The sequence below is a fragment of the Sorghum bicolor genome, chromosome 1 (genome assembly GCF_000003195.3).
Source record: "Sorghum bicolor cultivar BTx623 chromosome 1, Sorghum_bicolor_NCBIv3, whole genome shotgun sequence".
Lineage (NCBI taxonomy): Eukaryota > Viridiplantae > Streptophyta > Magnoliopsida > Poales > Poaceae > Sorghum > Sorghum bicolor.
Window position 1 is genome coordinate 20,441,787 of NC_012870.2, and position 25,321 is coordinate 20,467,107.

At 43.5% G+C, this 25,321-nt stretch overlaps 1 protein-coding gene and 1 long non-coding RNA gene across 5 annotated transcripts; one reads left to right on the forward strand and one right to left on the reverse strand.

Annotated features, from left to right (window-relative positions):
• LOC8070482 (malate dehydrogenase, cytoplasmic) lies at positions 1,843-6,996 on the reverse strand. The gene is made up of 7 exons (XM_002467034.2): positions 6,786-6,996; positions 4,498-4,656; positions 4,222-4,397; positions 3,196-3,473; positions 2,965-3,100; positions 2,769-2,880; positions 1,843-2,223 (listed from the first exon to the last, which is right to left on the reverse strand). Exons 1-7 carry the CDS (start codon positions 6,826-6,828, stop codon positions 2,129-2,131), a joined length of 999 nt encoding a protein of 332 aa, XP_002467079.1. The 5' UTR covers positions 6,829-6,996; the 3' UTR covers positions 1,843-2,128.
• LOC110431619 lies at positions 17,843-21,739 on the forward strand. Of its 4 annotated transcripts, XR_002449027.1 has the most exons (3): positions 17,843-18,184; positions 18,320-18,428; positions 21,305-21,739. It is a non-coding gene; the product is annotated as an uncharacterized LOC110431619 (long non-coding RNA). The 4 variants fall into 4 exon arrangements; XR_002449024.1 differs by having other exon boundaries at positions 17,843-20,084; XR_002449026.1 differs by having other exon boundaries at positions 17,843-18,428; positions 18,521-21,739.

The window sequence follows — 25,321 nt, forward strand, 5'->3', positions numbered from 1 at the left end:
CGCACGCGGACTTCTACACGCGCGTACTCGTCGCGCATCTCCTCCCCCGCGTCGTCTCGTTCGTTGCCGCGAGTTCCGTGAACCTTCCTGGCGTTCGAACTCGAGACCAGATCAACCTCGCCGCCGAGGCCACGAAGCAGGCCGACCTCCTCGCCGGCCAGATCAAGCACCTCGCCCAACCTCCCCGTGGCCTCGATCCCGCCCATCCCCACGATCCCGGCGCGGGCCAACTCGGAGCAGAAGCCACGACTCGGAGGTAATTTCGATCTCTGGTAGAAGTCTAGGGTATCCTTGGCCGCGACTCCAAGTTCTCTGCTGGAAGCCTAGGTCGTAGAGATTGTAGGCGGGCTTCTTCCTTGATCGCTATTGCCATGGAGAGATCAGTCGTGAGTAGGGGCGGATCTGCACACCCGGGGCGAGCTCATCCAATCGATGAAGGCGGATGACCGATGCACCGAATACTAGTATAGTATTTTGCACTTTTGTATTGTTTTAGTATGACACTAGTATAGTATTTTGAACAATTTCGAGATCCGCTACTGTTCGAGAGCAGATCAGTTCCTGAGCAGAACAGTCCCATTGCGATCGTCGGTAGTTGGGTTTAGGTACAAGTGGGCCCTAGATTTTGTAATTTGGCAACTCAAAATAGCAAACTATTGGAGATGACATAAAATTTCATTTGCCATCTATTTTAGCAACTTGCCAAAACTCAAGATTTGGCAAGCCAAATTTTGCCAATTGTTGGAGATGCTCTAAAGGTAAATTTAGCTATTGTTGAAGGAAAAAAGTTTTCAACAAACTCTGTAAACGACTCTTTAAATTTAGTAGCTCTCCATCCCACCTTATTCGCTCTCTATTTTTGGATAGCCTATCTCACTAGCCATCCTTTACAAAGTCTGTTGGAGTACTCTAATATTTTTTTGTCAAATTTATTTTAGAGAGTAGCTAAATCAGTAAATTTGGCTAGTGTTTTTGGCTAATCTTTTGGAGATGCTCTAAGTTTGCTTTGTTGTACTTGTACCTTTCTTCTCTTGATTGCTCAGGCACCCTCCCAAAAGACAATCTTTAAAGTTAATATATAGGCCGGCTTTGTTTACCGTTGAACAGATTATATTATATAAGCTTTTCAAATATCTTCAGCAGAACCCAAGAAACCCAAGATCAAGCTGTACTACCTTACATATCCTTAGCGCTGACACGCTGTGACCTGCGATTTGATTCGTTGGATTTCATGTAGAACTGTGCAAACGATGCTAAGGGCAGTTCCAAACATGAAACTAACACTGTAGTTTCCATACTTCTCAATTGATGCAAACACGATACAAGGGACTAATCATCTATCTTATCTCTTATTCTTGGTATCACATCTATCTCCTCATTAATTCCAGTATCACGTCTTGATACCATGAACAAATAAGCGCCCTGAACATTCCCGCAAGATCGTGTGCCAGAAGACTGCGACAGTTCGGTCATGTGCAGGGACAGAAAACAGAGCAGGGACGCAACAAGCAGTAAAACTTTCGTTTGGGACACAGGCCGTGTTTAGCTCCAGCAAGAAAAAAAATCATAATACTGTAACACTTTCGTTTATTTATGATAATTATTATCAATCATAGACTAATTAGACTCAAAAAATTCATCTCATAAATTTTGACCAAATTGTACAATTAATTTTTATTTTCGTCTATATTTAATACTCAATGCATGCGCCTAAAAATTCAATGTGACAGAGAATCTTGAAAATTTTTAGATTTTAGGGTGGAGGTAAACAAGGCCACAATGAATTTGCAACAGGAAAATAAAAACAGAAACTGTAAAATCAGAGAGAACCCATAGAATCCAGAAAGGAACCAAGTAACAGTAAACTTGAGGATATAGTTGGGCACCAGGAAAGCAACAAAACTATGCTACCACTTCAATCGTCAAGCGGTTCAATTGCAAGTTTTCAATAAATGTCCTGCAAGTCAATCAGGCAAAAAAGAAGCTACAAGCCTCATACGACATACATGCTGGACGAAGCCAGCAAACACGCCTGCACATCGCAGTGCAGCAGTTCTGAGTGAGAATCTGGAGTTTCTTTTATTCAAAAAGATAGGGGTAGCAATTGTGGTCTGGGGTATGGTAGAATTTACTCGAGGCATGAGTAAGCAAGCGTCTTCTCTTCCGACAGCTCTTGGGCAGTGGCGTCCAACTTCTTCCTTGAGAACTCGTCAATCGGGAGGCCTACATGGTAGGTACAACATCAGGCAACTTAGAAGGTTTAAAGTCCAATTTCTAGGAAGCCAGGTGCATTGTAATTTATGATATAAAACACTTATGTTTGAAATTTGGTTTCGGGCAGATAATAGCTTATTAGACTATTGATAAAACAGATCAGCTTGGCGCAGCATAGGCCCTGTATGGATAAACTTATTAGCTGCAATAACTGGGGCCTGAGTGGTTGAATAATGGATAGTTCAAGCTCGGTCGTACGCTGTGGAGTATAATCTAGATTGTTTGGATCAGCTCCAGAATTTTTAGCACCTTTCTATTAGCTCTATTTGATAAAAAAAGAGGGGGAGGGGGGGGGGCATAATCACTACTGAGTAGGATGGCAAGTTCTTATTGAAATCCTTTAGGCCAAATATCTAGCTATGGAAGACTTTTAGACACCAAGAGCTATGGAAGAAACTACAACATCTAGCTATCTATAGACAAAAATAACTAGAATGAACAAAGACACCAAATAGCTGTGTCAAGTCTTCCTTTCAACCCTACAACAATCATACCTTGAACGATTTTCCATTCACCACCACTGCATGTTACTGGGAATGAGTAAATAAGTCCAGAAGGAACACCGTATGAGCCATCAGAGTACACACCCATGGAAACAAATGTTCCCTACAATAAAAAGAATTGAAGGTGTTGGTACAAGTTCACATTTAAAACTGAAAGAATCGAAAGGTGCAAAGAACTGAAGCTGACCTCAGGGGTTCCAAGAACCCAATCACGAATGTGGTCACAAGCAGAGCTAGCAGCTGAGAGAGCACTGGAGAGCTTTCTCGCTTTGATGATTGCAGCACCACGCTGTTGGACAGTTGTGATGAATTCGCCATTAAGCCTGTTAGAACAAAGGGTGAAACCATTAGTTCCCAACCTGTCAGGAAAATAATAAACAGTTATATCCAAGTATTTTTATTAGCATTTCTGATTTACCACTCATCATCAGCAACAAGCTCACGAACAGGCTTCTCCCCTGTGGAAGTCTTCACTGTGGCATGGTTAACATCAGGGTACTGGGTGGATGAGTGGTTACCCCAGATGATAACGTTCTTCACATCACTAACTTGGACACTGAGTCTCTCAGAAATCTGGCCAAGAGCCCTGTTGTGGTCCAGACGGGTCAGGCAAGTAACGTTCTTCTCAGGAATAGATGGAGCGAATTCTTTCAAGATAAGAGCATTGGTGTTTGCTGGGTTGGCTACCACTAGAACCTGCAGAGCACAGAACAGGTATTGAGAAGTCTACAGATGAAACAGGAAAGAAACATAATGAACCAGACATGGCTTCTCACGAAACTAAGATCATTTGAAAATAAGATCATTTGATTAGTATTTGTTGAGGCTACTTGTTAGACTATCTCCAACAATCATCACCCAAAATACAAGACCCATTTATCCTTTAGGTAGCGCTACAGGTAAAAGGTTCCATACCTATATTTAGTCTTCTCCAGTAACGAGACCTAAAAGAAAACACTCTCTGCAAATGGGTCTCGAGGAGAGAGAATACCCAAATTTGGGTTATGCCTCTCCTGATACCTAAAATGGGTTTATGCCTCTCCTGATACCTAAAATGGGTTTTATGTATGGGTACTCTGTTGGAGGCTATAGGTATTGTGTTGGAGACCCATTTTGGGTTTGGGTTCCCAAATGGGTCTCCTATTGGAGACAGCCTTAAGGCATACAATTGCAGATCGGCAGTGGCATAGTGTGGAGCACTGGAGCATGCAAAATAGAAAAAAAAAACTCATAAAACAGGGCAAGTCCATTTTATAATGCCCATGTAATACACCATTTATGTACATCACCATTGACCCACCCAGATTAGTAGCTAAATCAAGTGTGTGATGACAAGATCACCACTTACATGAGTGATCGACAACACTATCAGCACCAAAATAACCAAATTTTACTGCATGATGACTCTTAGCCTGCTACTAAAAAATTGGAAGGTAGCCAATACCTTGCAGTTGGGGGCCGCATGGGCTTCAAGGGCAGATGCTTGGGCTTTGTAGATTGAAACATTTTTCGACATAACATCTTTCCTTTCCATTCCCTCCTTCCTGGGGAATCCACCGACCATGACGGCCACATTCACACCAGTGCAGGCTTCCACAACATCAGTTGTTGCAACAACTCCTATAGTTTACCAAAAGTTATACACCAGCAAGGCAGCAAGAACAGTTCACATATAGAAGACAGAAGAGGCAGTACTCTCTGAATTAGCATGTCAGCTTACCCTTCAGAAGAGGAAATGCAGCATCAACCAACTCCATCTTAACGCCGTTAAGGGCTTCAGCTGCTGGCGGAATGTCAAGCATGTGCAGAATAACAGGCTGGTCTGCACCAAGCATAACTCCCCTCGCAATCATGGGAACAAGAGCATATCCAATTTGTCCTATCGAACAAAAAAACAAATTAGCCCACAATGCCTTCCAAAAATTAGAGAAAGATCAGTGTAAAATGTCTGTACAAGTCGCTTTTACTGTGGTAACAGCGAGAGAATGGAATCATAATATGAAGTCAGCACTAAAGTTGCAAATAAGTATGGTTCAGTGCTAACTTCTGAGAACTTAAATACCAGACTAGTTCCACTCGATTTCCAGTACAGCAAGCAAGCAATTTTATCACATAATATTCAAATGTTTACATAAATAAAATGTAAAACATTGTGGGAATGGAAAACTCACTTGAAAATCTACTTAAAATGACCAGAGTCAGTTTTCTTAACCCCAAACGTTCCTAGAGAGAGGTCGTATGCCTCTATTAGGTTAAGCGAATGACCTAACTGCACATCTTACAGTACTTCTCTGAACAAGGAACCACCAAACAAACAAATATACCAATATATACTCCAGTCTCCAGAAAGTGAGATCATCCTATAATAAAAAGATTCCTCGAATGTAAAACTACCAGAAAATTTTTAACAGATCGTTGGTTCACAGCCTCAGCATCCTCCAAATTTAGTCATGCTGCTTAAATTTGGGAATGATTGATCTCCTTCATGCTCAGGCTTACCACATGAAATTGGGTTTATGACTTAAAAAAAATCAAACTACCACCCATATCCTGGGCGACAAATCTGTAGTGAGATTTTGGATCCAAATTCATCCTTATCACAATGACAATCACTCATTGACTAGACAAATTTGTTTGCTACGAAAGCACATGGCATGCATGGCTCCGTTTGTGGAGTGCACAGTAATGCACATGTACATGCAAAGCAGAATACAACACCGTATCCTATCAAAGCATGTGGCAAACCTCAAAGCCAGAACATATTATTGCTCCTCACTCTATCATGGTACATGGACACACCTTTATTGCTGATACATCTTTAAAACAATATGACAATTATTGAATGTCGCAAATATCATCCAACATGGTACCGGAGCTGTTGTGAGGGAAGGTCGCTATCACAACAAGAAGCATCGTATTTTAACTGGGTACAAACAAATAAGTTATGGAACTGAAAGTAAATATGCATTGTACACCAGCTCTAATACCATGAAATATGACACAAGCAGCAGACAATTGTTGTATCATAGTCTTATCAGAATAGTTCCATAACAGACAAGGAAGTGTCAAGCATGCTGTGCAATTTTATAAATGAATGCTAGGCATAAGCTAGAATAAACGGATAAGCAGAGTATCTAACTAAATTTTGGCTAATCCATACCAAGCCCTGTTGTTATGATAACAGAAATGGAATAACTCAGATGCCATGCTACAAAAGAGTGAACAAGTCAAGACAGCCATATAATTTGGCATGACCAATTTTTGGTGGTGACAGATTGAGGGCCCCAAACAAATGCAGCCTGGACCCCTGGATGCCTACACCACAGCCTTTAATGTTTGAGGAAGTTCTATTAATTACATTACATGAAGACATCTATCTGAACAGCTAAAAGGTTACATGATTCAGGCAGTGATCATGTAGACAGAATTCATGCAAGTTTTAACATGTAAAATCCATGGAGTAACTAGATCTGTACCTTAAGTCCCTCCAGATAATCTGATGGGACGAAATGTATCAAATCCACTCGTTTGGTGTAACCACTGACTCCAAAACCCCTAACCCAGATCAGAACATGCTCCCGAAACCTTCCATAATAGAACCCTTAGGGTTCAACTAGAGATCACAGCTGTGAAATCAACTATCTAAAGAGTAAGCAATTCACTAAGTGCAGCTAGCGAGTTAACTGGATCAAGTGGCTACCACGAGGATCTACCCATCAACCCCAACCACCGATCAGATCAGCTAGCACCGCGTATCGGTTCAACTTCACCAGCTGAACAAGGACAGTGACAGTGAGCTCTTCGACTGGTCAAATCTACGTCAACCCTAACGCCCTAAACACCATCAGATCAAGCGACAGAAACCGAGATCTAGCGAGTTAAGCAGACTCTAAACCCCACAGGATCGGATCGGATCGGGCTCGGGCGGACTAGGCGAGATCCGAGCAGGGAGCAGACGACAACGGATACTACGCGGATCAGGAAGGAAGGAAGGGTTCAACACCGTACCTGCGGCGCCAGTGACGAGCACGCGCATCGGGTCCTTCGCCATCGGAGCGAGTGGAGGAGGAGGAGGAGGAGGAGGCGGTGAGCTTCGAGAAGGTTCTGGAAGCGGGGGTTTGGGAGTGGCTTTGGAGGCGGCGGCAACAAAGGGATAGCGAAGGGGATGCCACAGCCCACAATGGTTGGCCGCTATTTAACAACGTCGCTGTGACGGGGAGCCTTGGGAAGGAATCCACTGCCACTCGCCCCGATGATGAGGGCAACTGCTCATCAGTCACTGACAATCGGCCCGACACTGTGGGTCCGGGTCGTCAGTGTGGCAATCTGAGCTCTTTCGTTGGTGTGTAGGCAAGCGGGTTGCGAGCAGTGTACGTGACGGCGTGACGCTGTGGGCGCTGGCCCACCGCCCACGGCTTCGGCGATGAGATCTGGGCCTTGTTTACTTTAAAAAATTTTGCAAAATTTTCTAGATTTTTCGTCACATCAAATCTTTAGACGCATGCATGAAGTATTAAATGAAGACGAAAATTAAAACTAATTGCACAGTTTGGTCGAAATTGACGAGACGAATCTTTTGAGTCTAGTTAGTACATGATTGGATAATATTTGTTAAATACAAACGAAAGTGGTACTATTCCTATTTTGCAAAAAATTTTAAAACTAAACAAGATCCTGGACTCTGGAGTACAGTACTACCAGACGACTGACGATCGTTACGGACTGGAGCACGAGGGTGGGTCCCACTGTCAGATAGACAGCATGGCAGCTTGGCAAGCTGGAGCTCCATTTGGATCGCATTTTTCTTCAATTTCTTGCGATCTGTTTTACAGGACCGAAGCTTTGCGGCGACATTATCGTTGTGGAGAAGAAGATGCCTCTCGAGAAACGTGGCGTGAAGAAGATGCCACTCTTTCATCACGATTGAAGTGGTGATAGGTACCGATGGCTTTGGTGACTCGGCGTTTTTTTTTGTCCACACGTCCAAGATATAAAAGCATACGTTTGATTGGAAGGGATACGACACTATTTGGTTTGAAGAAATCTAAAAGATGGGATGGCTCCGTCTCTGATTCATAGAAATAGATGATCATATTTCTTGTGTTGTTTTATAGGATGGAATGATTCTTATTTTATATTTGGTTAACAGATATTAAAAATCGGACGAGAACGTCTGATATGAGGGCTCTATATGTAATCCTCTATTCTTTTCATAGTCTTTTCTCTTCCTTCAACACGTGACTAAATAGAGGTTGCATCACCCTCGCAAGTGGCTACCGCAACCAGTGCCTAGAGTGTCACCTCATCCATGCACGCGGTTGTAGCACTTGGAGGCCGAAGTCGTAGCCGTAGGTGTAGGCCAATCATTTCTTAGAATAGGCCAATCATCTCTTGAAACTCTAAATTTTGTGCATGCTTGTACTTCAACATGTTCCAAACGAAGTGAAATTTCATTGAAAGCATCGGTACATATCCCACATCTTGAAACGTTCAAGAGTGTGTGCTTCCTCGTACATATGTTCTCAATCGATCTATCTATCTATCTATCTATCTATCTATCTATCTATCTATCTATAGGATATAACCTATATAGAAGGAAACCATTAAGATTTATTAATTTTGATTTCTCTACAACAATGTTGAGGCATGTCGATCACCGCTAAAACTAAGACCGTCAGATCTTCAGTGCAATTTTAATTAAGGCTAGTCTCAATGTGTTTTCATGAGAGTTTCATGGGCATTAAATATGTTGATGTGGCACCGTATTAATGAAGTGAGAGATGATAAGAGTTTCATTGGAGCAGAGAGAGTTTCATCCTCATGAAATTCTTATGCATTGTTTCTAAAATCAGATGTGTTGAAAATTGGGACATGAAACTCTCCATTGAGACTGACCCTAATGAGAACTACTCTGGTACTTCTCTTTTTAAAAATTGCACATATCTCAAAGCAGCATATCTAATTAATTATACATTTTTTCTTAATTATTTTCCATCTAGGTCAGGCATGGGCCAGCCCGCCCGTTCGAACCCACCACAAACCTTGTGCCAAACTCATCTCTCCAAGTCTCCATCCCTGGTCCCTTTTGTTCATCCTCATTTCGTTTCCTCGCAACCGGCGGCGATGCTCGTCGCATGGGCACGGGAGGAGCGGCGTTCCAGCCAAAATCTAGTCCAAACTCCATGGACTTTTTGTTCGTATCTTGCTTTCTCGTGTGTTGGAAACTGTAGTGCCTACCATGACCATCGCCGCAGTGAAGGTCACCGGGACATATACTCCTGGCAGAGATTCAGACGATTGAGAAATTAACTACTTGTTTAGTTTACCCAAAAACCAAAAACTTTTCAAGAATCTCCGTCATATCGAATCTTGCGGTACATGTATGAAACATTAAATATAGATAAAAACAAAAACAAATTGCACAGTTTATCTGTAAATCGCGAGATGAATCCTTTGAGTCTAGTTACTCTATGATTGGACAATGTTTGTCAAATAAAAACGAAAGTGCTAGAGTACCTCCAATCCAAAAAAAATTGGAAACTAAGCAGGGCCTAAGAAACAGGGCAGAATAAGAATGCATGCTCGTTGAGAGAGATCCAGACGCCTAGCTGGAGTCTAGTCTCTAACCACTTATTATGATAGACGACGTAGGGAGAGGATAGTGTAGGAACCAAAACGTTCAACAAACGCACTGATCATAGACTACTATAGAACCTCATATAATTAATCTCTTTGAATGTGCACGGCCATTTCTGAACTGAACGTATGAATTCACAACTTCTTTTTTGTGGCTTCCATCTATGAACCTGTGGCTGCGCGCCTACGGCGGTTCCTCTCACATCTTACGACACGCGCTTAACGGCTTGAGAAAGAGGCCCGGGCATGGAGAGCATTGCTTGGCGGCGTCATTGGCCTCCCTACAGCGTGGTCAGCGGTCACGATATCTAGACCGTAACGTCCTCTCCTTGCCGGCTTCCAGCATAGAGAAAATCTAAGATCCGAACAAACAGGATCAAGGCAAGTGGAGATTGTATTGGATTTTACTTTGCTTTGACGCTTCTGTGGTGGCGAGGATGTCTGTAGAGCACCGTCGTCGATCGCCAGCGCACAAGGAACCGGAAGGTGCGTCAACAAAACGGAGAGCATCGATGAGAGATGAGTTTAGAGTGCAACTGAGCTGGGTTGAGCCATGAGAAATAATTATAAAAATATTTAATTAATTAGATGAGTTGCTTTAAGATGTGCGCAATTGTTAAAAGGAGGAGTACCAGAGCAATTACCTTAATTATATCCATCAGTTTTTCATGAACAGCTTATGTACACCATTCATGGGCCTAGTTTACCTCTAGAAAAAAAATGCAAAATATACTATAGCAGTTTCATTTATATTTGACAATTATTGTCTAATCATAGACTAACTAGGCTCAAAAGATTTGTCTCGCAAATTATATATGAACTATACAATTAGTTATTTTTTATTTATGTTTAATGCTTCATACATATACCGTAAGATTCGATGTGACGGAACATTTTACAAAAAATTTGAGAATAAACAAGTCAATGATTCTTTAGCAGTAACTGACGGATAGATATGCATTAACTTCATTCATTGGACCACCAAAAAAAACACCAAAAGACTAATTCTATGTCTGAACCGGACGTCTATTGGACTTGCCTCCCATGCATTCTCCTCTGTTGTGCAGTAGCCATTGTTGTCGTCCACGTAAAGTTCGTGTTTTCTTCCCACTTCTGCTTGCCATTTTAGCATTGAATCATGAGCTGATGCCATCCAACCACCTGCAGGGCTGCAGATAGGGATGAAAACGGATCGGATACGGACGGATATCATCGATATCATATTTGTTTTCGTATTTTTGGTCGAATTCGGATTCGAATACGAATAATATACGATTGTGTAACATCCCGGATTTTTATGAAAACCAAAAATACGAGCTTTTTAAAGTTTTTCCTGTAATCGTGTGAAACATATAGTTTTTAGGTCTACCTTGATCCTAACCCGCTAACAAATCGTGGCATATATATAGAATTGTTTGTAGGCGACTACCTTTGTTCGTGAGTCGTCTTGAGTCGAGTCTTGTTTAGGGTTTTGAGTTTCTTTTGGAGTGCACAAATTCAAAGCAAAGTCTTTCTGAATCTTCGTTGAGCCTATCTCAAAGGCGAAGCGAATCCCTTCTCAACTTTTTGTTGGAGTACGTCTCAAACTCCATCGGATTTTATCCGATCTCCTTTTGTTTTTCCTTTGCGTTTAATCAAAAATGGAAAAACCCCTTTCTTTTCCCTTGGGCCGAATTTCTCTTCTTCTCCCATTTGGCCCAACCGTCCCAGCACCCTCTCCCTCCCTGTGGCTCAGCAACCGAGCCAGGCCCGAGTCGCCCCGCCAGCCCAGCTGGAGAAGCAACCAGCCGGCCCACTCCCCATCTTTCCACCTCCCCTTCTCCCTGTTCGGCCCACGTACACAAGGGCGCCACCGGCCCAAGGCCCAAGCCACCCCAGCGCCTAGCCCTAGCGCGCCCCTGCCCTCCCAGACCGCAGCCGCCGCCGTCGCTCCGAATCGGGAGGCCACGCCTCGCGCCCTGGACGTCCGTGCCGACCCCGTGATCCGTGCCGCGTGTCCCGTCCCCGACACGGACGTCGAGGATGGACGGCCATCCCCGAACCCTAGCCCTCGCGTGCCCTATAAAGCGCAGACGCCGCCTTCTGCTCTTCCCCCACGGCGCCGCCCTCCTCCTCTGCCCCCTCCATCCAGCAGCCGAGCCCCGGCCGAACCCCGACGACCGTGGCCATGACCTCGCCCCGCGCACCTGCGTCACCTCGCCGACGAGCTCGCCCGGAGCCTCGCCATCCGCGACGCTGGAGCTGCACGCCATCGCCACGACCCCGCACCAGGAGCCCACGACGTCCGCGCCCGCGCCACCACCGGCCTCGCCATGCTGCGTTCGCCGCGTCGAGCTTCGATGCACCCGCGACCCCATCACCGAGCAGGAGCTTCGCCAAGCCTCGACGCCGGCCGCGCCGAGCCCCGACCCTGGCATCCACCGCCGAGCCGCACCGCGACCCCGACGCCGTGCTCGTGCCCATCGCCCCGCGTCGTGCCTCGGCTCCAAGCACTGTGACGTCGCCGACCTCGCCACGTACGCGCTCGACCGCGGCCAGGAACGCCTCGCCGTGGCCGCGACCTCGCCCCCGCGCCCTTCCTCTGCGCCCGAGCCTCGCCACGGCCACTCTGCGCGAGCACGCGGCTGCTTGGAGCATCCGCGACCCCGGCCACGACGCCTCCGTCTCCGCCCGGCGAGCACCAGGACGCCGTCCCCGTCGCGAACGTCACAGAGCACCGCCGCGCTGAAGCCACACGAAGACGCCGTGCTGCCCACGGCGACGCTCTGCACCGAGCTCCGTCCGCGACGTCGCCCGAGCTCGTCCACGACGTCGGTGCGGTGACCAAGCCCCGCGACCCCATCCACGTCCACGTCATCACCTTGCCATGGTCACCACCACGCCGAGCTGTTCCAGAGCTGCGCCACCGCAACCAGTACCTCGACGCGCACTCGCCAAGCCTGCTCCTGCCGTCGGTGAGCCACCAGTGCCCAAGTGCCCTCCTTGCTAGCTTTCTGTTTTGCCTTGCTGAAACCGGCCTTTGTGCCGTGTTCTTCACTGTGCAGGGAAGCAGTGGCCTTGTCGTGCTTTTGCCGAAGGTGCGTCGCCTTCCCGGCCGGCCGCAGCAAGCCACAGCTGATCAACGGCAGATCCTAGCTGGATTAGAGTGGCAGCAGCAGGCCTCCGCCGCCTTCCTCGTGTTCGGCAAGGTCGAAACCCCCCCTAAACCCTAGTCGACATTGACGAAACTCCTTCGTATTAAATCATACTTGTTCATACTTGTCATTCCATTACCTATCATCTGTACATGATCATACATCTCCTGCCTTGTTTAATGCATGATCTATCTTTATCCATTGTTGCCTGTGCCGTGCCTTCGTGCCGGTCTATTTATCTATCTATCTATCTCTCTCCTGAGCTATGGAAATGTGCCACTCTGTGTTGTCCTTGCGTCGATTGTGTTGCCAGTCTTTGTGTTGTGGATCTTTGTGCGTTGTTTCCTGTGTGGTGTGGTTGGTTGGTTGTGGACCGAGCCGTCGAGCCGGTCGAGAGAGTGACGTGTTTGAATGATGCGATCGCGAGTTCGTCTCGCCATGGTCGTAGTGCCAAGCATGTCCCTTCTCTCGTGTTGTCGCTGTTCTTCTTTATTTATTTGCTTGAGAACCGAGCCTTCGAGCCGGTCGGGGAAATCGTAGTATGTTTGATCATTTCGATCGTGGGTACGTCCCGTCGTGATCGCGATGCCGAGCATAACTCATTTCCCCGTGTTCAGTTGACTTCGTCACGCTACGCTCGTTAGCTCCTATTTCCGTCCCTCGGACATAGCCATTGTGGACTCGATGTCGTTATCGACGCGGTTCTTACACGCACCTTCGAGTTCTCTGTGATCTAGTCTAGTGGGATACAGATTAGGAGCAACCCTGGTAGAACAGTCGGAAGCCAACTCGTTAGGTGAAACTCATGGTCGCAAGACGCCTCGCCATGGCCATCGAGCCTATCCTATTTTTCTCACATGTTTATCTTATCTGTCTCGTATGCTTATGCCACCTAGACCCAGGCATTTCCCTAGTTCTCGCGATGACAACTGCATCGCCTGGAACTATAGGAATGACCTTGTGCTGATTCAGAAGCACCTAGGTCGTGAAGTGTTATGAGTTGGTGTAGATTGTGGGCTCATGTCTCTTGTTCTCCAACTATCATTTGTTCCATGGTGAGTTGGTTGAAAGAGTGTGATTTCGTTCTTCTTCGCTCTTGATCTCAATCCCCGTCGATCCAGTAAGATGGGGGTTGAGCCCTTTTTGTTTGTTTGGTGTTTTGTTTCCAATCTCGCGATTCCCGCCATTACTATGGCGAGCGGATCAAAGGAAGGTGAATCCCATGTCTTTTCCCGCCTTTTTGGTTCTTCGGGCTTAAACTCTTGTATGCTTGTACCTATTCGACCGTAGCATTTCTTTGGTTCTCGCAGTGACAACCGCACTGCTAAGAACCCTAGGAATGTCTTAGTGCATTTAGTGCACCTAGGTCGTGGTACCCTACAAGTAGTACGAGCACTCGTGTACTTGTGTGTCACTCTCTCTGATTCCCCGTCTCTTACCATGGCGGGTGGATTGGAAGGAATAGACCACTTCCCTTTTCTTCTCTCTTTGTTCCACCCTCTCTTGACTCTCGTCAATCATAATGGCGTATGAGTTGAGAGAGATCCGAATCTCTTGTGCTTACAACAGTTTGGTTCTCATCAGTCTCTGTGACGCTTGGATCGAAAGACCGTAAGCCGTGGTGTTTGCTTAGAATGAGTTAGAGTCTAAGCCATTTATTAAAGCCGTACAGGTTGACTCAGTTGACCCGGGAAGTATCGGCTAGGCTGAGACTCTGACTTACTTGGTGAACAACCATTCCTATTTCCTTTAGCCCAGGGATCGGACATCCGCCGAGAGGGCTAAATCGTTATCCTTTCGGTGTCCTTTTAGTGTAGTTGTTCCTCAGTGTTCTGTCATCTCCTTTCACAGTCTTTCTAGGTCTAGTGGTTTGATTGTTTCGCCTTGTTTGTCGCTTTCGAGTTAGTTGCTTCGGTTAGCGTTGATCGGATCAGGACCCGTTGAAGGAAGGACATGCAGATGGAAGAAAGACCTTGGATGAGTACAACTACAAGTGAACTGAGGATCTTGGAAATGTCACTCGACAGGTGCCACGTCCCACCCAACCTCGTAGAATCCTATTAGACATGCAATAATGTAGATGCTAGTGCTTTACTTTTATGCAAATGAACTGTGATAGGTTGCATGGTAGAAATGCTTGTGAGCCATTGCCTTGTTGCAACCTATAACCCTCGCACACCCGCTATTAGGTTAGATGCTGCATACTACTTGCTACTGCTTCTACTACGCATTATATCTGTGATGTGATGCAATGTGGGAGATTGGATGTGAGTGGATGAGGCACGTGGTGCCGATAATTGGATAATGAGATGGTAATGGATTTGGGGAGATCTTGGCGTGAGTCTTGGGTGTGTGGTGAGGGTCGAGTCGACCGAGCAGGATCTACGACGAGTCTTGGGACAAGTCTTGCCGGGGGACGCTACCTGGGCGTTCTCCACGAGAGTGACCTGTGGCGGGTACATGTGACAGGGAGAGGTCCCGGAGTGGAGTGTCTTCGTGGGACGAAGCGCCGGGATGGGAGGTGCTGTTTAGCACGGGGTAACCGGATGTCCCGTCGAGCGGGGGCATCGGTTGGCCCCTCGTGAAGATATCCTGTTTGGTCACCCTAAGGACTGAGATGTTCTGTGGACCGGGTCTTAGGAAGCCTTACACGCCACTCGCCTTATATGGTGCGGGACGGATGTACGACCAGCTAGTGCGGTGCCACTACTACTAGGTTGTTAGCGGATAGTGTAGGGAGGTACGGGCATGAGGACCCACACCCTCCTAGGACAGCGTAGTGACCTTTGGGGCCCGGTACTACGCCTCACAGTCTCAGCATGCCGGTGGGACTCCGGTATGGCCCCAGTTCTGAGTGGTAGGGTGGCATCGTATTTAGTTGGGAGGCAGCTCGGAATCAGCCTAGACGGGGGCCACCGTCGATGATGGTGATCTTGTGGTTAGTGTAAACCTCTGCAGAGTTTGGTTGATCGATCGATACATATGCCGATTCGTCGGCTATGGACCTTCCTAAGTACAGCTTCACTTGACTAGAGAGAGGAGTCCCTTCTACCTTCCCCTGGGTTTGTGTTGGATCCGGCGTTGGCCGTTGAGGCAAGGCACGAGCGGGAGTCGTACTTGCCGCCTAGAGAGTGAGAGTGTGGTGAGATGTGTGTGATGGGATGGATGGATGTGTGGATGAGATGGAATAAAACTTGATGAATTATTATTATTAAATATTGATGAACTTGCATAGGAAAGACTACAACCATATATACAGGCCTCTTGATCTACTCTTTGCATTCCACTTACCACAAAGCTTACGCAAAAGCATAGGGTGGGAGCCAGTGGCCAGTACAAATCGTACTGAAAATTGTTTAGCAGGTTTTGAACGTGGTCTATGATGATAACTACGGAGAATAGAAGGATTAGATGGTCTCGTTCCTGCGCTCAAGTTTGGTTCAAAGATGAAGACTACGCCCGCTGATAAACTACGCCGACTCTGATGATTGCCCGTGAAGGAGGAGCCTTCACCGCTGACGCGCTACATCGACTCTGATAAAGACACGTGTGTGTTTCCGCTAGAAAAACGATGTAATAGGCTTGTTGACCAAGATTTGTAAAGTAAATGTGTTATAATTTTGTTTCTCACGATGTATGACTATGATAACGACTGATATATGATAATGAGATGGTTCAATTTTTGAATTATCACATTATAATTCGAATCTGTGGATTTTTCCCTTTTTGGAAAAATCTAGGTCGTTTCAGATTGGATGTCGACATCATAAATATACGATTTAAGTACTCGGATACGGATACGGTATCAGATGTTGAACATTCGGACTCGGATACGGACTGATCTGAATCCCTCTAAACGAATTCGGTCTCGAATACGGTCGGAAAATATCCGTACCATTTTCATCCCTAGCTGCAGAGAATCAAGGCCTGAGATAAGAGCAGCTGCCGCAGCCTGTAGAAAATTTCTCCGGCACCACTGCAAGCTAATCATTGTGCATGCTTAATCTACACCGAGTTGACCCTATGAGAACAAACAATTGTCTTTTTGATGTTAGTATTCCTTTCTTTGGGTTTCTTCTGTTATAATATTATTTTGATTTTCCATCCTCCATAGAGTTTGATTGATTTTTTAATTTGTTCTAGGTTCAGATCCTCATCTCAGGGTCTATTAATGGTCAACTATTCCTCATACGGATGAAAAGATAAACTTTTTTTTTCTATGATTGCTCTGCACTTTCACATGTTCTCATGAATAATTATCTAGATGTAAAAAAAACTATATACTTCCATCTCGCAGTGGTCAGGTTCTGACTCACTATGTGAGTTCCTAGGTCTTGTTTAGTTGCAATTTTTTTTTACAAAATGAAAACTGTAATATTTTTATTTGTATTTGACAAATATTGTTCAATCATGGACTAACTAGGCTTAAAAGATTCGTCTCGTAAATTATAGACAAATTGTGCAATGAGTTTTTTTATCTATATTTAATGTTTCATGTATGTGTCGTAAGATTCGATGTAACGAGGAATCTTAAAAATTTTTACAAAATATTTGAAAAGTAAACAAGGCCCTAATAATTCCATTTGTTTCTTTTCCATTGTCACAAATTTCCTCATCGATTCAGTTTTTGCATGTCGTACATGATTATACTGTTTATGCATCTTAATTTGATGATGTCGGGAGGAACACTGCAAATTAAGGACTTGCTTGGATATATATGTTATATCCTTCAGAGTAGCACCAACTACACTATTGAATATATATATAAGTGGAAAATAGATTTAACAATGAATTATTATATAGCAATACAAATATCTTTTTTTCGTTTTGGTCTCATACAGCTTTACAAGCAAGCATTGATTCACATGAAAAATACACTGCTAGTTACTTCTAAAGTACAAAATTGTTCGAGGAGATAACCAACATTGTTAATATGTACCAATTTTGGCTATCATTTTTTTTAAAAAAAAATTCTGCAACAATACGTGGGAGATTCAACTCGTTATCATAGGATTGCATCCATGTGACATTGTGAGTACATTAAAATCTCCACTATAAGTATTCCAAAAGATACCAAGGTCTCTACTACGACCCGAAATGCTAACAGTAACAACCTTTCAGACTTTCGACACGATCACACGAGTGAGCTTCCAACAAGGTCCAAAAACAAAAACTCGGCCCAATTGCTTATGCGGCCCATCAATTCAGGCCTCTTCTCCGGTTCTCCAACGCCGCAGGCCGCAGATGAAGGCGGTAGCGGCCGCCACCACCGTCGGCCCTACAATGTTGGGGATGATGGCTGCCTCTTCGTCCACCTTCCGCACTAACCGCAATCTGGTATTCTTCCTTGCCTCCCTCGTCTGGGGATGAACTCTACACGGCAACTACTAACGCGTCCGTTTGGCAGCGTTTTTTAGAATAGACAGGCGCTCCCGCAATTACAATCTGGTTAAATTTCCTATCTCGCACTTTGGTAGGTTTCCGATGGCTGAAGGGGTTTCCTTTTTTCCCTTCATTTTTCGCAACTAAGTTTGTGCAGAATCGTGGTTGACAAAAGGTTGTCTACGACGCCGGCCAGACGTCATGGAGGTGGTGTTGTGGCTGCATCTGCGGCACTGGTAGGGATTCGGCACTGAGGTAGAGCTGGTCAGCTGCATTTATGGATGTGTTCAACTGTTCATGCTTAGGACCTGCATTCTGCGGTACAGTATCCAGGAGTTAGGATGTAGTCCTGTTGTGTATTATTACCTAATTGGTGGTCACTGTTGATAGATTTTGGGGATCAGTCCACTTGATGAATTCGACCAGGTGAAGATGGCCTGCAAGAGGAGGCGGAACGGAATGATGCGGGACTAGCTGCGATTGGGAGTACTTGATGAAGGTAATTTTGGACTTTTGTCATTTTGCTGGTCGTATTATTGGCAGCTCAGTGATGTACTGATGTTGCGTATTAGCAAGTGATGAGTGCTGCAGTTCTTTGGGTTTCAGTTGGATAGGGCTCACGATATGGTAATGGCAGATCAGCTGCTGAAACAGAAGAAATGGGTGACACATGGGTCAATCCAGGATAATTCTGTGGACTTGCCTTTTTCTATACTATATGCTACTCATCTACTTATTGTTCATTTTGTTGAGTAAATTCTACTAGTACAATAATCTACATCATGTGCTCAGTTGGGGTGCATACAAGGGAGCAACTAATTTGTGTCCAACTGAGAGGACGGACAAATTGGTCTCTTTGATGTCTAATAGCCAAGACTATTGGAATGTGATCAATTATGGCGTGAAAGAGATTAAAATTTATGGATAGTAGCATTGCAAGGATTTGAGTCTTTTAGGTGGCAGATCAGGGACACAGGCTTTAGCCAATGGCATATAGAAAAATTTCACGTTGTATTTTCATGTAACAAATCTTTGTGCCTGTAGATTGGGCAGGCTGCATAGTCTGAAATGAAACATAGCAACACAACCAAGAAACTAGAAGGCCATGCCCAACCATGTGCTGCTGCTGGCCTTATGATTAATTTTTAGGATGATGACTTTCTGTGAAGAATTATGTATTATACTGTGTTACTTGACTGGGCTGTTTCCTGGACATGTTCGCTGCTTGGTAAGATTGAGAGTTCTGGAACTAAATAAAAGCCTCTTGGCTACCTCATCTACTATTTTTAATTTTTGTTATCTTTACTGATTATTGAGGTGTCAAAGGAGATCAAACATGCTAATTACCAACCAATAGTTCCTTGGGGACCTATTTTTTTTCTTTGAATTCAATGCGAACCTGTCTTTGTTACGTTTGTCCACATAATTATTGTACAGTTTCATTTGCAGTGATGCCCAACATACAAGTCATGTAAGTCTGGGACTTTCTGCTTGCATTATGGCAGCTTTCTTAGCAATTATCTAGTAAACATCAGTTCCTACAAACAAATCTTATTTTTAATTAGGTGCAATATAACAGCTGGTTATTCACAATGCTGTACATTGAAGGCTTTCTAGACATGATACTGCCAATATCATATATTTCCCTCTTTTTTTACCGTAAAAGTAAAAGTAGGACCCCTGCTGATATAAAAAGGAAATATAGTGTAGGAGAAAATAGGTTCACTGCAAAAGATTGATAATTTGGTTGATGCTCTATTGCTCTTGAGTGGTGCTGTTTATAATCTCATTTGTCTTTGTATAAACTCAAGATCCACCATGATTGATCTGCATAAATATGGCAATATCAGCAGCATTTGTAAGAAGTTATTCCAAAATCTTGAATTCCCAAATGCTCTGCAGCTGCTAGTATTTGTGTCTTTCTAGTCAAACAGCTTCTGAACCTATCAAAAGAGTGGCTTCAACTCTGCACCACATTGCTGGCTGCACAAAAGTCTTGACTTGGAAGGAACGAGAATGGAAAATGATTCAAACTTTGGTACTAATTGGAACAGCTTAGCATTTTAGCTGAAAATACTGTTGGTATTGCCTATTTCTACCGAATGCTTGTGAAGCTGAAGGCTACAGAGCTAGCCATATCACTCCTGTATATAATGTGAGTCTACTTCTGAACACGAGGCATATCGTAAATTTATATCTTTTCCATAGGGGCATGAGGCAGTTTCCTATGTTGATATGTTTCATGCCTTTTTTACTTTCTAAATTCTATATGTAATGTTGGCATGAACTGAAGTGTTCTGTTGTTGGTGCAGATTTTATTTTTTAACTCATGGTAGTTCTGATATATATATAACGCAAACAAAAGTACAGTAAGGTGACAGGGTGGCTAGGTGGGACCATGGGATGATTTTTTTCTTTGCTTTTGATGATAGGTCTGGGAAATTTATTTCTTGTGTGCATAAAACCCTAAACCCTAAACCCTAATTCAACAAAGGAAGAGGGCATTAGCTGGGAGGAGATAATCTATAAAGCTGTAATTGTTTTCCTTGAGAGGGCGCGCCCTCTTCACCTGTATATAAACTTCTATTTCCTCTCTTAATTGAAAGGCAGAGCTCCTGCCATTTCGTTCAAAAAAAAAAAAGAAGTCTCTCTGGTTAGTAGGTCAGTAGTTTCCTAACCTTGCAGTCCAGCTTGATGGATGCATAACTGATATAGATAGATAGAAGGAATAATGCCAGCCAGTCTATGTTTCGAAATAGTAGATTGTTATGCACTAATGCATCATGTTCAAATATATGATGCCTTAGACTCTTAATAAGGGGATGCTGTTCATAGATTGGTTCTGAACTTTTTTATCACCCCATACCTATTATTTGCACAGTGATGAAATTTAGGAGTACCTACTTATGGTAATTCCTGGCAGTGAGGTCTGGGTATACATATGGCAAAACGAGTGCTACATTGTAGCTCCATTAACTGCATCTGAGTTTCCTGTTGTACTTGCATTTTTTTTCTCAATGTCTGGGAAATATTATTCCATATGTTGTTTATCATTTTCAGGTAACATGACTGATATTTTCTGTTGCATATTGGATGGTTTTATGATGTAGGATAATATCATACACAACAAACATTGTCTGTTTGCTTCTCTTTGACAATTCCATTTTGGACCATTTGTTGGTAGTTTAGCATGAACTAGAAACCGTCAACTTTTCATCCTTTTAACTACTACAGAAAGGCCCTAGAATAAGTGGATGCTGCTTTTCCGGTGGAAAACAAGTCATGGATCAGTGCAAAATGTATCCTGGTGCTGCTTTCAGTTGTCAAATGCTGTTTTCAGCAATAGTGAAACTAATTCGCAGTATCTCATTCCAGGAGTTGATTGCGACTACAGCTCCATCCGTTCTGCTTTGCATCTCAGCTTCGTACTACCGATAGCAACTGGTGCCGGACTTGAAAAGACATTGCTCGATAAATGACACCCGCCCATCTACCTCAAATCAGAAAAACTTTGCTCGAACAGATCAGATGTTGCTATCCAATGATTTGGGGGAAGTGAAATCATGCTACGAGAGAGTCGATCTGCTCCTAACAGTAACAAGGTGCCTTTAACACTGTTACTATGAGGTAACAACTTCGGTGACATCAGACAAAGTTTTGCCTATGTTTGTCATCAAGATCCTTCGCGGCCTCCTGCTAGAAAAAATGGGTTCACGGGTTACGAGTGTGTTATTTAATGTAATAACTGAACAGTTGCTTTTGTGTTCACGAGTTCTTAATCGATGAAATACGATGAGAAGGTCTTGTGCAGCCTGTCCTGTTGATTGGCTGGTTGTTGCTTTAGCTAATTGGTTACAGTGCAACGATAACCTTTCTTGTGGTGATGGTTACCTCATCAGGGGTCAACAATCATTTTGAGAATGATTTTTCACTTGACCGACCTGCTGCTCCAACCCAGGATCTGCATGTTTTGGGTTGAATGCTGTGAAGATGCGAAGTAGGGTTATCAGTTCCTTTGTGTACAATGGTAAATGTCCCAAAAAAATAGTTCCATTATTATATCAATTATATTAGTTACTAGACATAATTTTTGTTAAATAAAATAAAAGAGGAGTTTTGGTTTGTACGCTGAGGACGTATCAATATTTATTACTAACTGCATTGTCTATACTAGTAAACAAGTTTGTGTATAGCAATAGAACATACAACTTGTTACTTGGTCGCTTGGACGGCTTGTGGATCACTGATTTATCTACATAATGATTACTTCATCTGTTCAATTACGTCTTGGATCAGACTCCATATCATGGCTAGACACGCGAAGTTTGAAAGTTGGTCTCATTATGGATTTAGACTGTCCTAGTTTTGAACTGAAAACGTGATCTGGATTTGGATCGGAAACTTGCGGATGCGAATGGGAGAGAGTGAGGCGTCGTGGGATAGAATACGCCGACGGATAAAAAAAGCAGGTAGGGATTTATTTCTTCTTCTTCTTCTATATATATATATATATATATATATATATATATATATATATATATATATATATATATATATATTGATTTATTTCTTCTTCTTTTAATATCAGGTATATAATAATATTGAAACATTCCAACGTATCACGAGATTTGTCTCGAATGTATTGCAGTCAACCAGTTAGACCCTATACTATCGTAGTGACGTTCCGTATCAAAGGAGGACACTGACAATTTAGCTGCAAAATCTTTCAAAGTGAAAATATATAATAAATAGCAGAAGAAGATGAATACTTTTTTACCATATAAGCCACGAGTGCAACCTCAGTACCAATGTTCGTACTAACATAAAGATGTTCTCTTCTCCAAGTGTTCTGTTCGAGGCCGGCCACAGTTTTTGAAACCCTAAGCCAAAGATTCTTGACCGTCGTGGCGGCGTCTGTTTTTTCAGCGTCAGGGTCTCACGCTAGACAACGCCCGGCCGGGGTGGTACTTGCGCTGAGGCCGGGGCGTGACCGAGGCCGTCGCGCTAAAACCGAGCAAGTTCACCCCCGAAATCTAAAAATTTTTCAAGATTCTCTGTCACATCGAATCTTGCGATAAGCATTAAATATAGACGAAAACAAAAACTAATCACACAGTTTGACTGTAAATCACGAGACGAATCTTTTGACTCTAGTTAGTTTATGATTGGACAATATTTACTATAAACAAACAAAAGTGCTACAGTTTCGAAAACTTTTCAGTTTTCGGAACTAAACAAGGCCTAAATTCCACGCCACTTTTCCGGCTTGTCCTATGCGCTTGAACCTACCGCGGTGACGGAATCCTTGTCCCCTTCGAACCAGCGGAGCCCGGCAGGACGCAGCGCCGCGCTGGACGCACGAAAGCACAAGCACATGGATGCAGTAAAAAAAAAAGAAAAACAGTGCGAATTACTAGTATATACTACTCGTAAAAGTACATTTTCCAAAAGAGTTCAGAAAAGGGCATCTCTTTTAATAACAAGTTTTTTTAAAAAAAAACTACTAGTGCTGCTGCTCCTATTGCTGTGTTGTTTTGTTGTGGTTGTCGCGTTATGTGGTGTCATCTCGATACGTGCTACGGTGCTAGGGGTATTTATTATTTTTGCAGGAATAAAACAGGATGAACACGTGGCTGAGCATGTATGCAGTCTCGAAATGGTAAAAGAACATTATAGTGGCAGTATCTGTACCGGAATAGAAGTTGTAGAGCACTTTTTGCATCGTAAATTGGGGAGGAAGTGTTAATAAATTAAACTGCCCGTTGTCAGAATCTATGCGAGATCATCTGCTGTTCTAGTTGTGCTCAGGTTGTTCTACTTCCCAACAAATGCCCAGAATAGAGAAAGAGAAAATTGACAGTTAAGTGGTGAATAAATATGAATGTTGATCATATTAGTGAGCATGTTGACTAGTTTAGGCCCTGTTTAGATTGGAGATGAAAATTTTTTGGGTGTCACATCGGATGTGTCGGAAGAATATCGGGAGGGGTTTTTAGAAACTAATAAAAAAAATAAATTACATAGCTCGTCTGGAAAACAAATCTATTAAGTATAATTAATCTATCATTAGCACATGTGGATTAATGTAGCACTCACTACTACAGAATGAGGCATTGGTCGATGCCCAAAATCGCCAAAACCCCGGCCTTTTTACAGCCCGGGGTTAAAGGCCCCTTTAACACCGGTTCGTAACACGAACCGGTGCTAAAGGGTCCTGCCCAACGGCTACTGACAGATGCTGTCGGGGCAGGGACCCTTTAGCACCGGTTCGTGTTACAAACTGGTGCTAAAGGGTCCCCTTTAGCACCGGCCAGTGCCACGGGCCAAGGCAAAGCCTTTAGCATCGGTTTGTGGGTGACCCTTTAGCACTGGTTTTTGCCCTGAACCGATGCTAAAGGTCCGGTTTATAGGCCGGCTCCCTCCTCCCCTCTGCCCATTTGAAACCGAGAGCACCATTGCTGTTCTTTGAGCTTCTTCTTGCTTGTTCTTCATTTATTCTTCATCTCCAACGCCCATCGTTGATCTTCTTCGACTCCGTCATCGTCTCTTCGTGCTTGGAGGTGACTAACTTCAGCCTTTCTTGTCTTTTTCATGTTGTTTTTGGCTTGTGATGTTCCCATCATTTTTTAGCTCAAATCCACTTTGTTATTTTGAATCATTCACATGAATTAGTATCCATATATGTATATATATATATACATATATATATATATATATATATCATATTTCATGGTTGACCTAGTATTAATGTAGTTTGCAAGAATGAATTATAGTATCTTTTTATGATATTAGAAAGTAGGATAGTTTAAATTAATTGGTTTGTTAATATCACTTGATTTATTTTTATTACTACATAATGTCCATTGTATCATACATGTTTACTAGTAAATATAGAATTTATAATTGTTTAAAAATTGAGTATGGATAGTAGATGGCAACCGTGACCGGGTCTTCGGTCTCTCAACGGGTTCAAAAGCGATACCGTTCGGAACTCCCTCTCATTACTTGTGGCAAGTGTGGGCAGAAAATTTTGATGGAGTACAAAGTGTCGAAAGAGGGAGTAAACAAGGGTTGTATATTCTACAAGTGTCCGGATCGTAATGTGAGTTATTTCCAGACATTTGCTTATATATGTGCATATTTTTTTAAATGATATTAATTAAACTTTTGATTCTCTCTTTTAATTTCAGTGGGACGGTACCGGCGGATGTACAGGTTGGTACTGGAAGGAAGAATACATTGAACACATTAAGAAATCTTTTGCACAGGTGGTTGAGGCTGAAGGTGGTGAGGCAGTGAGCCGACGAAAGGAGTTCAATGATGTTGATCAAGCGAATGATCATTCTATTATAGTTGGGATCGGACGCGAACTAATTATGTTGCTTAAGTGCA

Coding starts and splice junctions, on each gene's coding strand:
- LOC8070482 (XM_002467034.2), bottom strand. CDS start 6,828: ATGGCGAAGGACCCGATGCGCGTGCTCGTCACTGGCGCCGCAG. Junction 4,657..6,785: donor GCTCGTCACTGGCGCCGCAG/GTACGGTGTTGA, acceptor TTTGTTCGATAG/GACAAATTGGATATGCTCTT. Junction 3,474..4,221: donor ATGCGGCCCCCAACTGCAAG/GTATTGGCTACC, acceptor TGTGCTCTGCAG/GTTCTAGTGGTAGCCAACCC.